The sequence below is a fragment of the Phacochoerus africanus genome, chromosome 15 (genome assembly GCF_016906955.1).
Source record: "Phacochoerus africanus isolate WHEZ1 chromosome 15, ROS_Pafr_v1, whole genome shotgun sequence".
NCBI lineage: Eukaryota > Metazoa > Chordata > Mammalia > Artiodactyla > Suidae > Phacochoerus > Phacochoerus africanus.
The window spans coordinates 39024331-39040918 of record NC_062558.1 but is presented as its reverse complement, the minus strand read 5'-3'; the positions used below and the strand labels follow the sequence as shown (position 1 = coordinate 39040918).

The 16588-nt window shown below is 45.5% G+C and overlaps 1 protein-coding gene across 1 annotated transcript in view; it reads left to right on the top strand.

Annotated features, from left to right (window-relative positions):
• RPH3A (rabphilin 3A) overlaps positions 1 to 16588 on the top strand; it is a 293276-nt gene that overhangs the window by 249283 nt on the left and 27405 nt on the right. Inside the window, exons 5-9 of the mRNA XM_047760895.1 lie at positions 8413 to 8542; positions 10329 to 10415; positions 12396 to 12561; positions 15445 to 15483; positions 15583 to 15735. Coding sequence (XP_047616851.1) covers positions 8413 to 8542; positions 10329 to 10415; positions 12396 to 12561; positions 15445 to 15483; positions 15583 to 15735 — 575 coding nt within the window. The remainder of the gene's footprint in view (positions 1 to 8412; positions 8543 to 10328; positions 10416 to 12395; positions 12562 to 15444; positions 15484 to 15582; positions 15736 to 16588) is intronic.

Below are 16588 nucleotides of genomic sequence, written 5' to 3'. Positions count from 1 at the left end.
GAATAATGCCCCCCCAAAGATGTCTACATCCTAATCCCTGGAACCTGTGACTATGGCCCCTTACATGGCCAAAGGGACTTTGCAGATGTGATCAAGCTAAGAATCTCAAGATAGAGCGATTATTCTGGATTTTCTAGGGGAACTGCAGCCTTATAAGATGGAGGCAGGAGAATAAGAGTCACAGCAAGACTGGAAAATGCTGCATTGCTGGCTTTGAAGTTGGAGGAAGAGGCCACAAGCCAAGGCATGGGGCAGCTTCTAGAAACTAGAAAAGGCAAGAGAACAGAGTCCCCCCTAAAGCTTCCAGAAAGAACACAGTCCTGCCAACACCTTGACATTAGCCCAGCGAAACCTGTGTCAGATATCTAATCTCCAGAACTGTTAAGATATTAAATATATGTTGTCATAAGCTACTAGATTGTGGAAATTTGTTACAGCAACACTAGGAAACTAACACACATGGTGACCCCTTGAAGCCTGCTAGTGTGCAGAGGTTATTTCATGGCCCTCCTGCCATTTTTCACCTTCACCAAAACTGGGTTATACCCACCTGGTACAATCTTATAGTTCCAAGAGACCCAGTCCAGCCCCAGACCTGCCCACCTCATTCTACCTGGAACCGCTATAGCATTTGGAATTCTCACTACTTTGAGCCTCCCAGGGGCCCAAATGTTGTCTCAAAATGGGGGGAGTTAGAGGTTCCCATTGTGGTTCAGTGGGTTAAGAATCCGATTAGTATCCATGAGGATGTGGGTTCCATCCCTGGCGTTGCTCAGTGGGTTAAGGATCTGGCGTTACCGTGAGCTGTGGTATAGGTGCCAGATGCGGCTTGGATCCTGTGTTGCTGTGGCTTTGGCATAGGCTGGCAGCTACAGCTCTGATTAGATCCCTTGCCTGGAAACGTCCATATGCTGTGAATATGTCCTTAAAAAACAAATAAAAGGGGGTGTGGAGTTAAAGCCTTTCACACCGTCCTATCACTCTTAGACTCAAGACCCTGCGTGGAGAGGCCCCTGCCTGCATCCCCTGCCTCATCTCCTGCCATCCAGCGCACCAGACCAGCTGAGCATTGTCTTCAACAGGCTGTTCGCTCTTTGTCCAATCTTTTCCTCACCCTCTTTACTGGGCCCAGGTCTCAGCCCAATGACCACTTCCTCTGAAGCCCCATCCCCGCTCTTCATGTCCCTCCTTTATGAGTTGCCACAGCTGCTCCTTTTTGTCCTTCAGTGCTTACTCTGAGCATAATATGATGATCTATGTGATCATTTAAATAATGTCTGACTCCCTCATTAGAATGCCAGCTCCAGGACAGCAGGGACCTCATCTGTTTTGCTCCCCGTTGGGTCCTCCTTGTCCACTGTCACATGGTAGGTTCTCCATAAGTATCTGTCAAATGAATGAATGGCCTATCTCCCTCTATTTGGATGGAAGGGTCAGAGCAACTTGGGAATCCACTTCCCACCACCTCCAGAGGTTGTCTGTTGGTGCCCAGAGGAGGGGGCATAACCTTTCCAGTGCCTCTGGGAGCATCCTGGGAACTGGGAGGTGCCCACCCAACTTCACACAGGCTTCCCTTAAGCACCCAGCCTGGTGGTGTATTTATTTCCTGGCTCTGAGGCTTAAGCAGTAGTCATAAAGCTAATCAGGCATGTAAAGGCATAACTAGAGAGTGACAGCCACTTACAGTGTCCAGCTAATTGGGCACTTAATGTGGAGACATTAGACAGGCAAACAAAACTAGTTTGCCAATGCAGACAGGTCTTCTCGTAGTCACTGAAGGACCTTCAGCTTCAAAACACACAGGGAAATCTTGATGTTTCGGTCTCAGGATCTGAGAAGCCCTGAATGTTGCCCATGGGAGGAAGCTTGAGGTGCATCTCAACTAACCCCTCAGTTTCTAGTCTGCGAAGAGGGCACCCAGAGAACAAAGCCTTTTCAAGGTCATTGACATCTCTTTTAACCCTTGGCTTACATGTTTTCTATCTTCAAAAACACACTTGTCTAACATCAAGTAATACATGTTTATTGTAGAAAGTTAAGAAAGTATGGAGGTAGAGTTCCTGTTGTAGCTCAGAGGGTTAAGAACTCTACATAGTATTCATGAGGATGCGGGTTTAATCCCTGGCCTCGCTCCGTGGGTTAATGATTCAGCATTGCTGCAAGCTGCAGCGTAGATCAGAGATGCAGCTTGAATCTGGTGTTGCTGTGGCTGTGGTATAAGCCAGCAGCTGCAGGTCCAATTTGACTCCTAGCCTGGGAGCTCCCATAAGCCACATGTGCAGGCATAAAAAGAAAGAAGGGGGGGGAGGAAAGTACAGAGGAGTCCAGGTAATTGGGTGATTAAGGAGAAGGGTAGCAGAGGCATCACAGAAGGAAATAAAAGTTACTCATAACCCTACCACCTGGCTATACTCACTTGGAATATTTCAGTATTTCCTTTCCAATTCTTTTTTTCATCCAGGATACACCATGCAGATATTCACATGACCATGTTCCAAATCCAAGCTCATATCATGGTCACCATTCTACATCCTGGGTTTGAGGATTTTCCCCCACTTAGCATAATAAGGAGAACATTTTGTCATGTGATTTGTCCCACTGCTTCCTTTCTCACTGCAGCATTTCTCAAAGTGTGGCCAAGAATTCACCAGCATCAGGATCATATAGGGAATCACTTCAAAGGGCAGACTCTTGGGACCCACCCAGTCCCATAGAATCTTTGTCTGAATATTGAACCCTCAACCCAGGTGATCTAGATGGTCTAGATCATATATCCTGGAAACATCCCCCCACGGACTCACAACAGGACTGCGTGCCAAACTGCTGGTTTCCAGGCTTAACCAGATCCATAGCTGAGAAGTTTTAGAGTTGGGGCCCTATGTGTTGGTGGTGGTGGTGGTTTTTAATTCTTTCTGGGTGATTAACATGCATTGAGAGTTTCGGGCATCTTTCATAATGCATATAGGTCTCTCCTGCCAAGACTGGTGACAACAAACATTCCTTATGGGGTAAAGACACTGCTGAAATGTTTTATCGCCAGAGTAAAGACCCATCTGTGACTCCTGATCTTGCATGACATGATTTGGATTTAGCTTCCTGCAGAGTTTTATTTCTAAGTTTATGCTCTTTGGTGGTTGGACCCTAGCTTTTGGGGCTGCGAGAGGATGTGCAAATGGGCAGCCTACAGGAAGCTCCCCTGCTCATCCCAATCTTTGAGCAGAGAAGCAAGGTCTGCCCATCACCACTCCACTTCCTTCTCTCTGTGTTGGTCTGGTCTGTGTTGGTCTGAATCCACAAATTGCAAGCATCTCTAAGTTAAGATATCTGAATAATGATCTTCAATCTGTTGTTTTTCCATGTCACTTGCTGCCACTGATAGAAGCTAATGAGACACTCAGGGACCATGCGTGTTAATGGGGCCTTTTGGAGTTGAGGTTTGTTGAATGGTGGAAGGAACAGGCACCTTGGTAGAGAAGCTGGAGTGTGGGTTTGCAAGTAGTGGATGAAAATGCGTCCTCATTTTCCAAGAAGAGGCAGGTAACTGTCTAAGTTTCTTGAGCAAAGGGCACTGCAGTTTAGAATTGGGTCCTCTATCCCACGCTCTCTTCCTGAGCTAGGCTGGCAAAGCTTGACTTGAGGCAAGAGGCCATGAGGGGACTTCATGGAAAGAAAAGATGATTTACTTTGCAGAGAATTAGATTCTAGCCCAGGCTGAGTGACCCAAGGCAAGCCTCTCGCTCCCTCTGTGCTTTGGGAGCCCCCACCAATAGAGTGAGAAGGACAAAATCTAACCACTTTCTAGAAAATAGGTAAGAACAGGAGTTCCCTTCATGGCTCAACAGTTAATGAACCCAACTAGATCCATGAGGATGCAGGTTCGATCCCTGGCCTCACTTAGTGGATTAAGGATCTGGCGTTACTGTGAGCTGTAGGCTGCAGAGGTGGCTCAGATCTCATGTTGCTGTGGCTGTAGCTGTGGCCGGCAGCTGTAGCTCCAATTCGACCCCTAGCCTGGGAACCTCCATGTGCCATGGGTTCGGCCCTAAAAAGCCAAAGAAAGAAAGAAAGAAAATAGGTGAGAACAAAGGTGTCTACAAAAAAAAAAAAATCACTATATAATTCCTATCCCTTGCCTCCACCATTAGCTTACCTCATTGTCTCATAACATTTTATAATTCTGAGGTATTGAAAGGCATCCTGAAATTTATCTGCTCTAGACAACTTCAAACTGTTGCTTCAGACTGTGGAACAAAATATCCAAAGGAAATCTAATTCAACAGCCCAAACAAATGAAAGATAAACGCAGGTTGCTCTGGATGAAATGGGGTTGGGGACCCTCAGAATCACCCCCACCATACCACTGTAGTGAGTGGCCTCAAAACAGTCTCTAAGAAACCTCTGGGGTGCCATAATGCACAATCTGACAACCACCAATTTTAGCCTAATGTTTTCCTGTTTACAGATGAGGAAATTAAGCCCAGTGAGGCAAAATTCAGGGCTTAAATCCAAATTTCTCAACCCAATGTTGAGGATTCTTTAAGGGAACAAGATGATGGTGCAGCTGTTGGGTGTCTTGTCACAGTCTCAGGGAAGTCAGGGGCAGATGGTATTGCTGAAATTTGGCCTCTGTCTACTGTTGCCAATTAGAAATGTGGAGACAGAGTTTTGGGTGAAGGGGAAAAAAATAGCTTTTATTGCTTTGCCAGGCAAAGGTGGCCACAGCAGGCTAATACCTTAAAGATTGTGCCCCCCTTTGGGAGAGAATAGGAGATAGCCCTATAGTTTGAGAGTGGAAAAAATAGGGCCACAGATAAGGATTAGAGTAGGTGCAAGCTAGCATTCTTCAAAGCTGGTGTTTAGTGGCCCTGGGGCTCGTTCTGGTGGTCCTCCTTCATTCTTTAATGAAGAAGCCTTCATCAAGTCATTAACATTTTTCATATGTTGGGGGTTTGAGTTCTGCAGACCCAAGAGCTCAAAGATATTGTTATGGGTATCCCTTGAGGGGAAACCAGGTCCCTACCCCAAGGCTGCACTACTGTTGCTTGACTGCTCCTCCCTTGTCTCTGCATCCCCTCCCTTCCCTGAACTGCAACTGTTTGAAACTCCCCTTTGGAACTCAGGGAAGGTCATGAAGGCTGAGGCTTATGCCCTAAAAACAAGAAATGGGGGACACAAAATCTTTTGTGCCCAGGAACCCCGCAGGGCCCTGCTCACTTTCAATGGGATAGAATCTGCTGTGGTGACTGATATGTGCAAGTTGATACTTACCAGTGATCGAGGGTCCCTTGGTGTGGGGAAAGCAGGGAAATCAAGCAGGGTGGAGATTGAGCTATGCAAGAAGGTCCCCATGGCTCTGCTTGGCAATACACCTGTGGCAGCAAGGTATAATCAATAACAGGACCCTGAAAGCCAGACTGCCCGGGTCTGAACCCAGGCTTTCTCCACCTCCCAGCTGTGTGACTTGAGTAGCTCACTTAACCTCTCTGTGCTTCACTTTTCTCATTTTGAAAATAGGGACAAGAAGAGTCCTTAGCTTACAGTGCTGCTGGAAGGATTCATTAAGAAAATCCATGTGGAGGGCTTGTCTCTACACCTGGCACATCTATGTGCTCAGTAGACACTGGCAGCTATTCTTCCAGTTGATCTCAGACCCAGGACTGGGAGCTCCTGGTTTCTGCCACCTCCCATAACCCTATTAAAACAGCTTCTAGGGAAAACATCTGGAGGAGTAGGTGGAGGAAGAGGAGGAGGAAAAAGAGAAGAATGTGCTGCCTTTGGTTCTGCGCAGCCTGCATCCCTAAGACGCTCTGTCCCATCTGGGTCACAGTGGAAGCCTACCGGCTGCTTTTGGCTCCTCCTTGGGCAGAGTGGCTCTCTGTTGAATGGAACACAAAGGGAGAGGCTGCTATTTATAACACAGCGAGTGCAGTGCTTTGAGGGGCTGGCTGGAGTGAGGAGGGCCTGTGGGGACAGTCAGCATGAGGTGGCTGCCAGCAGGGCTGCCAGGGACCTTCTGGAGCCTGTGATAATCCAGTCTCATCCCAGTGGTTCTCATGCCTGAGGTGTCCACAGCCGAGATCCAGTCCATGGAGGGGTGGACAGGGTCCGGCTCCATCTGGCTCCATCCATCTGGGTCCACTGGCTGTGGCTGGAATGGGAACAATAGGTTTTGTTGGTGGAAAAGGCTATATGACTTCAGGCTGGTGGGAAGTGTCAAAAACAACCCACTTGAGATTGAAGCAGGATGATCCACAGGTGTGGTAGTTATTATGTGTTAGCCATTCTATTAAGAGTGTGCCCTGGGACCAATGGCATCATGTGGAATCAGTCAGGAGTTTTCTAGAAATGCATCACTTCAGGCTTCAGAGACCTGATGTCTCTGAATCTGCATTTTAACAAGATGCCAGTGTGATTTGTATGCATATTAAGTTTGAGAAGTGCTAGTGTAATGCACAAGAACCATGGGTCCTGGTTTTAGCACTGCTGTATCCTAACTGTGTGACCTTGGGCAAGTTATTTAACTTCCCTGTGCCTCACTCTCTTTACCTATAAAATGGCTTACTAATAGTGCCTACCTCCTAAGTTTTGGGTGGCAAAGCACTTCCTACTGTGCCAGGTATATAATAAGCACCATATAAGTATAAGCTGTCATTGAGAACTTTGTCTAGATACTCATGTTGCAACAGAAGAAAGGCTGGGGGAAAAATGTAATTGTAATGTATACATGTAGGGATAACCTGACCCCCTTGCTGTACAGTGGGAAAAAAAATAATAAATAATTTTAAAAAAATAGGGAACAAGGTAAACGAAAAAAAAAAAGTATAAGCTGTCATTATGTGTCACTTGATGTTCAATTCAGCTTGCTTTTACTGGATGCAATTTTAGAAGGTGGGCTGCCTTCATTCATTCATTAGTTTAACCATCATGTGTGAACACTCACTGTGGACCAGGCATTGCTCTGGCCCTGGGGACATAGCAGGGAACAGAACAGACAATATCCCTGGCCCAGGGGAGCACATAGTCTAGAGAGGCACCCAGAGATGGACTCATGATTAACTAATTACTTAATGTAGATAATCCTGCAATTATTTACAAATGTGACAAGTGCTGTGCAGAAGGGTTGCTACTAGAGTAAATGGATGGTCAGAGAAGGCTTCTAAGAGGAGGTGATATTTCAACTGGAATGTAAAGGAGAAGGGGAATCTAGGCCAGAAAATTGTGGGTGGGGGGGGAGACAAGAGAGATGGAGAGGGAGAGCGAGAGAGATCACAAATATGTGTAATAAGGGGAGGCTGTATTCCAGGCACAAGGAACAGAGTGTGCAAAAGAGCTGAGGCCATTAGGAGAACTAGAACACAAAGGCCAGTGTAACCAGAGCAGTGGTTCTTAAAATTTTGCCAAAATCCCCTGGAGGGCTTGTTAAAACAGATTGCTGAGCCCTACCCCCAGAGTCTCTGATTAGGTTGTTCTGGGGTGGGGGCCCAAAAATTTGCGTTTCTCACAAGTTCCCAGATGACACTGATGCTGATGGTCCAGTCATCACACTTGAAGAACCACTGAAGCAAGACCAAGAGGGAGAAGAGGTGTGAGGTTTCATCTGGGGCCAGATCATGTAGGGTCATGGAAACCTCCTGGAATGAGAACCAGCTAAAAGTTTTCAAGGAAAGTGGGAGGGCCATGATCAGGTTTATGTTTTAGGAATATCGCCATGGCTGTGGTGAGGAGAACAGATTGTAGAAAGCAATGAGTGAAAGCAGGGAGACTAAGAGGTTACTATATTCATCTGGGGGAGAGAGGTCTGTGGCTTGGTTGAGGTGAGGATGGAGAGAAATGTTAGGGAGTTAGACAGGATAGAATTTGGTTGAGTCATTGAATGTCAGGGGAGGAGGTGGTCAGGAAGACCCTCTAGGTTTCTGATTTGAGCAAGCTAGTGGATAGTGGTTATTTCCTGAAAATGGGAGCAGGTTTGCTGGTCATGAGGATGGAGAGCAGCCACGATGAAGAGTTCAGTTGAAAGCACAAATTTGAGACCCAAGTGAATCCATCATGTACACAACAAGATAAAAGAACTGGAGCTCAGAAGACAGTTTCCCTGGAGGCAGTGACGTCAGGAAAGACTAAATAAGATTCTTAATCTGAAGTCATTAGAATAGATGGGCTTTGAGGAATATGAGAGGGGTTCTATGATGTTCTGAAAATATATCAGAATTTTATATGCATGAGCCTTTTTGGGGGAGGGGTCCAATAGTTATCATCATATACTCAAGAATTGGACTTCCTGTGTGGCTCACAACATATACTCAAGAATCTATGACTTAAAGAAGGTTAAGGCCATCAGCCAGATATATACTGAGGGAGATGCTGGTGGTCCCTGGTCCTATAAGGTCCTCATTACCCTGACTCTGCTTCCAGGCGCCTGGTGGACCGTTTGGAGAATATGAGAAAGAATGTGGCTGGTGATGGGGTGAACCGCTGCATACTGTGTGGAGAACAGCTGGGGATGCTGGGCTCCACCTGTGTAGTGTGCGAGGACTGTAAAAAGGTACCGCCACCCTCCCCTTCCCTGTGTCCCCCCCCCCTCATCACATAGAGGGTCTAGGCCTGGGCTTCAGAGACCTTGGGTTTGGGAGACAGAGACTGGATTCCGAAGGATGGTTGCCATAATGTGATTCCTTCTGGGATGCTCCCAGGCCTAGCTGTCTTCCAAGGAAACCCTGATCCTGGTTCCTCCCTTAGAAGTCACTCTGACCCTTCTGGAGGGTCAACTCCACCTAGGATGAACTTGGGAGTCTGAGGTGGGACATGAATTATGGTTGAGCCTGCAAGTATCCTGGTTGTGGGTTAGCAAGTTCTGTGACAAGCTAAAGAGCATGCTGGCCAGAAGTTCCCATCGTGGCGCAGTGGTTAACGAATCCGACTAGGAACCATGAGGTTGCGGGTTCAGTCCCTGCCCTTGCTCAGTGGGTTAACGATCCGGCGTTGCCGTGAGCTGTGGTGTAGGTTGCAGACGCGGCTCGGATCCTGCATTGCTGTGGCTCTGGTGTAGGCTGGCAGCAACAGCTCTGATTCAACCCCTAGCCTGGGAATCTCCATATGCTGCGGGAGCGGCCCAAAGAAATAGCAAAAAGACAAAAAAAAAAAAAAAAGAACATGCTGGCCATGTGTCTATACACATGTGCACATGGGAGGCTTACCCAGCCTTCTGTACCCTGGGTTATAGCACAAGCCACTTAGAAAGCCCTTCTCTAGCCCAGTTAGGCCAAGTTAGATGTTGGTCTTCTTAAACACTCATCCTTGAAGGGGAGTCTCCTTGTGGTCTCTCCACCGTGCACCCTCTTCTCAAGTTGTCTGCATTTGACAATTCCAGGACAGAGATGCCATTGTCCTTGGGTCTGCCTTATTCCCAGGAAAGGAATTCAGGGGAACAACCTAGCTGGAGACATTCATAATGTCACTTGGAATCTCCTACTTGAGGTCTCACCTAACATTTAAAATGTAATATTGGGGAAAGGTTATCTATTCCAAAAAACTTACCTTATATCATCAGCTAGATTGTAGGAATGCTGTCACCTGTTTGTTTTGACTGCCAGGAAAGAGCCAAAAATATGTTTCATCATATAGTCATGGCATTTATTCTGATAACTTCCTTTTCCATAAGCAGCAGAACCTGTAGGTATAGTCTAAGTTGTCTCAGATTCATTTATGAAAGAAAAAAGAAATAAAGTAATAAACAAAATGGATAGTCTTTCATGATTAAAAAAAAATGTCAATGATCTGCCCTGTATGAAGGCTGAAAATTCAGACCCCACAGGGACTCTTGGAGAATCCCTTCATCCAGTGCAGTTCTCACTATCAGAAATCAAGGAGTCCCTGTTGTGGCACAGCGGAAACGAATGCGACTAGGAACCATGAGGTTTTGGATTTGATCCCTGGCCTCGCTCAGTGGGTTAAGGATCCTGTGTTGCCGTGAGCTGTGATGTAGGTCGCAGATGCAGCTCGGATCTGGCATTGCTGCAGCTGCAGCATAGGCCATCAGCTGTGGCTCTGACTCGACCCCTAGCCTGGGAACCTCCATATGCCAAGGATGCAGCCCTAAAAAGCAAAATCGAAAAAAAGAAAAAGAAAAAGAAATCATGACTCAGACTGGAACTTAGTTCTAACTGACCTTGGTCATGGAAAGGAGGCAAGGGGAGGAGAATTCTGTCTATTCGTCCACTAAGGAGAATGGGGCTTCAGTGCCTCCCTTCCCAGCCACTTCTCCTGATCATTGGCAGCTCTGAGCCTGGCATATCTATCTGAGTGTGCATTGAGCTGTGTTTTGTCCCCAGAATGTCTGCACCAAGTGTGGGGTGGAGACCTCCAACAACCGCCCGCATTCTGTGTGGCTCTGCAAAATCTGCATCGAGCAGAGAGAGGTGAGTGGATTGGTCCCATTTGTTTCCTGGAACCCCCTCCTTTCTTTGGATGGTTCCCCCTTCCTTGCTGTAACCAAGGGAACGGAGTGGCAGTTGAGGAGCTGGGGAACCTGTTCAGGTACATGGCTTAAGCGGTTGGTATAGAAAGAACCAGTTTGGCTGTGAATCCTGGTGGAACACAGTGTTTCAATAAATTTCTTTTCTCCTCTCCCACTTCTGTGACTTCTTCTCTCCCTCCCTTCATTCCCTATTCCTCACTTCTCACCTTCTGGGTCTTCCTCTGCTACTATCTTTTCTTTCTCTTTCCCTCTCTACCACTTCTTATCTCATACTCCCCCTCATTTCCTTTCCTTTCCCTGTACAGATCTTCCTCAACTTACAGTGGGTAATGGGTAAGGGTAATGGGTTACTTACCATTGTAAGTGGAAAATCCATTTAATACCCCTAAGCTAGTGAACATCATAGTTTAGCCTACCTTAAATAGGCCCAGGAGGTTTACATTAGCCAACAGTTTGGCAAAATCATCTAGGACAATACTATTTTATAATAAAGCATTGAATATCTTCTGTAATTTATTGAATACTGTACTGAAGGTCAAAAAGAAAGAAAGAATGACTTCATAGGTACAGAATCATTGTAAGTGTATTAGTTGTGTCCCATCGTGATCCCAAGGCTGACTTGGAGCTGAGGCTCACTGCCACGGACCAACGTTCCAAGGCAGTATTGGACCACATATCACCAGCCCAGGAAAAGACCAAAATTCAAAGTATGGTTTCTACTGAATGCACATCACTTTTGCACCAATGTAAAGTTGAAAAATCATAAGTCAAACCATTATAAGTTGGGGACCATCCTTATCTGAGTTCTTTTCTCCTTCTCATCCTTATCGCCTCTTTTTTCTTTCTTTCTCTCTTCGCCTCTCACCCTTCACACTTCTTCCTCTGCACTGTCTTCACTTTGTTTCTTTCTCCCACAGAATCCTTCTCTTACTTAAGCTTGCTTTTTATTACCCATCTTGTCCCAGTGAAGCCCTCTCATCTTTTCCCGATCTCGACATTACCCACCTTCCGCTGCATATTCTTGCCTTGGAGACTGTTCCAAGGATCACATTTCCCTCAGTACCAAGCAGGAGGAGAACAGATGGCACAGTCCACCAAGATTAGCAAGGAGACTTTAATAAAGATTCTGTTTACAAAGGTCTGGGCAGGGATGAGGGACATCAGCAAGGCATGGGGAAACACCAGCACCAGCAACAGCAGAGTTGCTGTTACCACTCTTGAGACTGAAGGAGTGGAGGAGGAAGCAGTTACCAGACTGGATGCTAGGTATAGACTAGCAGGAATGCACCCACTGCCTGCCTTGAAAGGAGGGAGCCAAGGGGATAAATACCCTGACTTCACTCTCTTCTTTCCTCTGACCCCTGACTCGTGCTCTCCTTGACCAAATCCACCTGAAAGGTAGAGATCAAGTCCGGTTACTGCAGTCCTTACTGGTCAGCCTCCTGGGGCATAGAGCAGGGTGAAAAAAGATTATAGAAACAATCTGAAAGATGTTCGGCACACTATTCCCAGATGGAACACTAATCCACAAGGCAAGAAAGAAGGCCAGAGTCTTGGGAAGGGTGTGACTGGATCGTCCTCTTTACAGCAGCCAAGGTAGTAGGGAGCACATCACGTTGAAGAGGTGAAAGATTTGATATCCACTCTACTCTCTGGCTGTGTAACCGTATACTGGTTCATAACCTTTCTGATATTCAACTTTTTCCATCAAGAAAATGATCATTCTCAGGCCCTCTCTATTGAGTGTTCAGAGATACTGCCTAAATCATGTAACAATTGTGAAAAACTGCATACTGGTGAGAAAAGCGTGCTGCCTATTGTGTTAGTGCTCTGAAGGCAGGAAGTAAAAAATTGGCTTTCATGAAGAAGGAGCAGTAGTCCTTGGCTGCCATGTCTTCATCTTCTACCTCTCCTCTCCCAGGTGTGGAAGCGTTCTGGAGCATGGTTCTTCAAAGGCTTCCCCAAACAGGTCCTCCCACAGCCTATGCCCATAAAGAAGACCAAGCCCCAACAGCCAGTCAGTGAGCCCACTGCCCCTGAGCAGCCCACCCCTGAGCCCAAGCACCCTACCCGGGCCCCAACTCGAGGTAAGAAAATACAGCTTCTCCTTTCAGAACCAAGGATGGGTTTTGGCTAACCGGTCTACCTGGAAAATATTCTGACATCATCTCTGTGTTCCTATTGAGTTGGTGGACATCCAGCCTTGGGTCTAGGATTCCTGTGTCCCCTTTGTAGCTCACCATGAACTCTTATCAAAAGGTAGCACAAGGAACTCTCCAGCAATGCCAGCCTGCCAAAAGGTTTTGTTATCATCCTTAATGGAGCATATAGAAGTACAAAAGAGGTGGAAATTGAAGTTAGAAGCTCAGAAAGATTCCCAACACTGAAATACATGCTGGAGCCATGGGATTTGGGGCCTGCTAGGAAAGCCTTATTCTATCAGCCATCAGCAAATCTGAAATTCGACTAATTAAAAATGAAAGATGAATGGAAAGGAAATTAGTCAAAGAAAATTACCACTACTATGGATATTATCACTGTTATCTAAGTATTATTATTAATTATTAAAATGATAAAAAGGGAGTGACAAAACAGTAAAGAGAAAAATACCACCCCAATGAAAACATATTTTAATTGAATAAGGCCACTAGGACAGACCAGATAAAGCCCTTGCAGTACTTTTAATTAACACTAAGTGATAAAGTCTGGTCTGAATGACAGTTCTGGAGTTGAGCACAGGCAGTGCTTCTGAAAGGAACGTTATAGTTAAAGGTCTCAAAAATCTAAGTGCCCAACTATAACTTCCCAAGGTGCCCAGTACAGTGCCTGGCACTCAAAAGCATTCAACAAGTTGTTTCATCCTGGTGAGGCATTAGCAATTTCTCATGAGCATTTCCTTGCAGAGACACACCAGATTGTCATATACACTATCCCTGAGGCATCTCCGTTCCACCCCTAGAGCATCTTTCTTCCTGGTTAAACATTACTCCTTCTAGGCCGAGAAGACTATATAGCATAACTATCAAGATTCGGAACATCTGAGGGCAGGAAGACCTGAATTTGAATTTCAGCTCTACCACTTACAAGTTGTGAGAGCTTAGACGAGTATCCTAGCCTCTCTGAAATTCTTTCCTAATCTATAAAACGAGATTAATAACTCATTGGGTTATTTTGAAGAGTAAATGAGGTACTATAGTTATACTTCATTTTATTGTGCTTTGTTTTTGTGCACTTCTCAGTAATTGTGTTTTTACATGCTGAAGGTTTGTGACAACCCCACATCAAGCAAGTCTATTGTGCCATTTTTTCCAACAGTATTTGTTCACTTCGTGTCTCTTTGTCACATTTTGGTAATTCTCAAAATATTTCAAACTTTTAAATTACTATTATATTTGTCCTGGTGACCAGTATCACCTGCATTACCTAGTGACACCCAAAAAATTATTGGCAATAACATCCACAGCTGGTGAATATGTGGAGAAATGTTGGTATAAACTGTTGGTAAAACTATAAGTCACCTCCAGCCTTTTGAAACATACTATGGCAAACATTATGAAAATTTGCAGTGGGAGTTCCCATTGTGGCTTAGTGGAAACAAACCCAATTAGTATCCATGAGGATGCAGGTTCGATCCCTGGTCTCTCTCAGTGGGTTAGGATCCAGCATTACTGTGAACTGTGGTGTAGGTCACAGACACGACTCAGATCTGGCATTGCTGTGGCTGTGGTGTAGGCCGGCAGCTGCAGCTCCAACTAGACCCCTAGCCTTGGAACTTCCACCTAGCACAGGAGCCCCTAAAAAAATTGAAATGTATATATTATTATTTCCAACACTCTCTCTGGGAATATATGTATAAAAGCAAGTACCGGAGTTCCCGTCGTGGTGCAGTGGTTAACGAATCCGACTAGGAACCATGAGGTTGAGGGTTCGGTTCCTGCCCTTGCTCAGTGGGTTAACGATCCGGCGTTGCCATGAGCTGTGGTGTAGGTCGCAGACATGGCTCGGATCCTGCGTTGCTGTGGCTCTGGTGTAGGCCGGTGGCTACAGCTCCAATTCGACCCCTAGCCTGGGAACCTCCATATGCCGCAGGAGCAGCCCAAGAAAAGGCCAAAAAAAAAAGCAAGTACCAATATAAAAGGTATATGTATAAGTATATTTATTGCATCATTATTTATGGCAGCAAAAATACTAGGAGAACCTAAGTGTTCATTAATGGGGGAATTGTTGAATGGATTATGGTACATCCATGCCATGGTATACTGAGCATCTTTTTAAATTGAATGACGTAAATGTGTATTATAGATTTGAAACTATGCCCGTGATGTCAGCTTTCAATATTCTTTAAAAAAACACTTACTTAATGAGTTCCAGGCCCTAGTCTATGCCCCCTGGAGTCAGTATAAGAAACAGATAAAATCCATGCTCTTATGTCATGCAACTATAATTCTAGCAGGTGAAACAGATATTTGACAAATAGCAAATGCAAACACAATATAACATCAGATAGTAATAAGTGCCAGAGAGAAAAATGAAACAGGTAGAGGGGATAGAGGCTTCACGTTGAACAGAATGGCCAAAGAAGGGCTCTCTGAAGAGCTGATATTTGGAGAGAAACCTGAATAAGGCGATAAAAAAGTCATAGAATCTTCAGGAATATTGTGTACAAAGGGCTTAAGCTTGGAGCATGCTTAGTGAGTCCTGGGGAAAATCACATCAGATGAACAAAGCACATTCTAGAAGTAGTACAAAGCAAGTATTCCCAATGCAAAGCAAGTATTCCCAATGCATTTGCAAAGGAAATAACATGAAATTGAAAACAGTGGCTACATCAAAGGGAAAGTTGGGAGAGAAAACTTATTTTTTTTAAAGTTCTTGAGAGTGATGCATGGGCCCTTTTGTGAATTCCTTAAGTGATGGGTCTCCGGAAAACATCAAATACGTACTCTGCATCAACTTTTTTCTCTCTCCAGGTGACACTGAAGACAGAAGGGGCCCAAGTCAGAAGGCAGGTAGGTTCTGCCTACTCTGTCTTCTACTTTGGGGACAGAAGTCCCTTCCCCAAATCCTCCATTGCCCTTTCTCCATTCAATTCATGCTTTTCTTCCCAGCACCTGACCTGGCCTCTGCTCCTGGGAGAGGAAGCTATGGGCCTCCTGTGCGCAGGGCCTCAGAGGCACGAATGAGCTCATCTGGCCGGGACTCAGAAAGCTGGGACCAGAGCCACAGTGGGGCTGCCAGTGACCCCAGCCGGAGCCCAGCAGGTGAGAGAGATGGGCAAATCCAAACAGGTTTCCTGAATGAGGAGACTCAAAGGATTGGGGAGGACAGTGTTTTATTCATTTATTCATTGGCATTTGGTAGACATTCAATGAATACTTATTGAGTGAATAAATGAACGCGTGAATGAATGAATGAATAGATGGATGGATAAACAAGGGCTCAAATGAACAAGCACATGGCAGTGCTAATGCAGAATGCTAGGATAAGACCTGGGGATTGGTAAGCCACAGCCAGAAGTAAGCAAGCAGTTCCTGTCCTGAGCATTCAGGCATCTCTCCAATGAAAAAGATCTGATCAGGAAAGGTAGTATCCAGCCCAGTGAGGTGAGAGAGGACAGGGTGTTCTTTCAGAAATGTCATACCTTCTGAGTACCAGGAACTGCTGTGTATATTATCCCCATTTGGTCCCCCAACAGCTCTGCAGGAGGCAGTAGCATCTAATAAACTCAAGAGGACTCCAGAGTCCAAACCCTGGCCCTACTACTAACCAGCCAAGGGACATTAGATGAGCTCCTTAACCTTTCTGTGCCTCAGTTTCCCCATTTGTAAAATGGAGCTAATTGAGTGTCCACTTCATAGGGTGTAGAGATTAAATAAGTTCTTATAAATAAATGTTAACTCATTATTATCAACTGGGTAGAGTTTTCACCTCCATGAAGCATCTGAGGTTTGGGGGGTGTAAGTGGCCAACCAAAAGACACACACCTTATAAAAGAAAAAGTTGGGATACAAAGCTTGTTCTGTGTGAAGATAAGAACAGTCTTTCAATAATTAATAAGATAATAGCAATATGTGCCAGACATTGAGTGTTTACCACATGCCAGGCAGTGTTCTC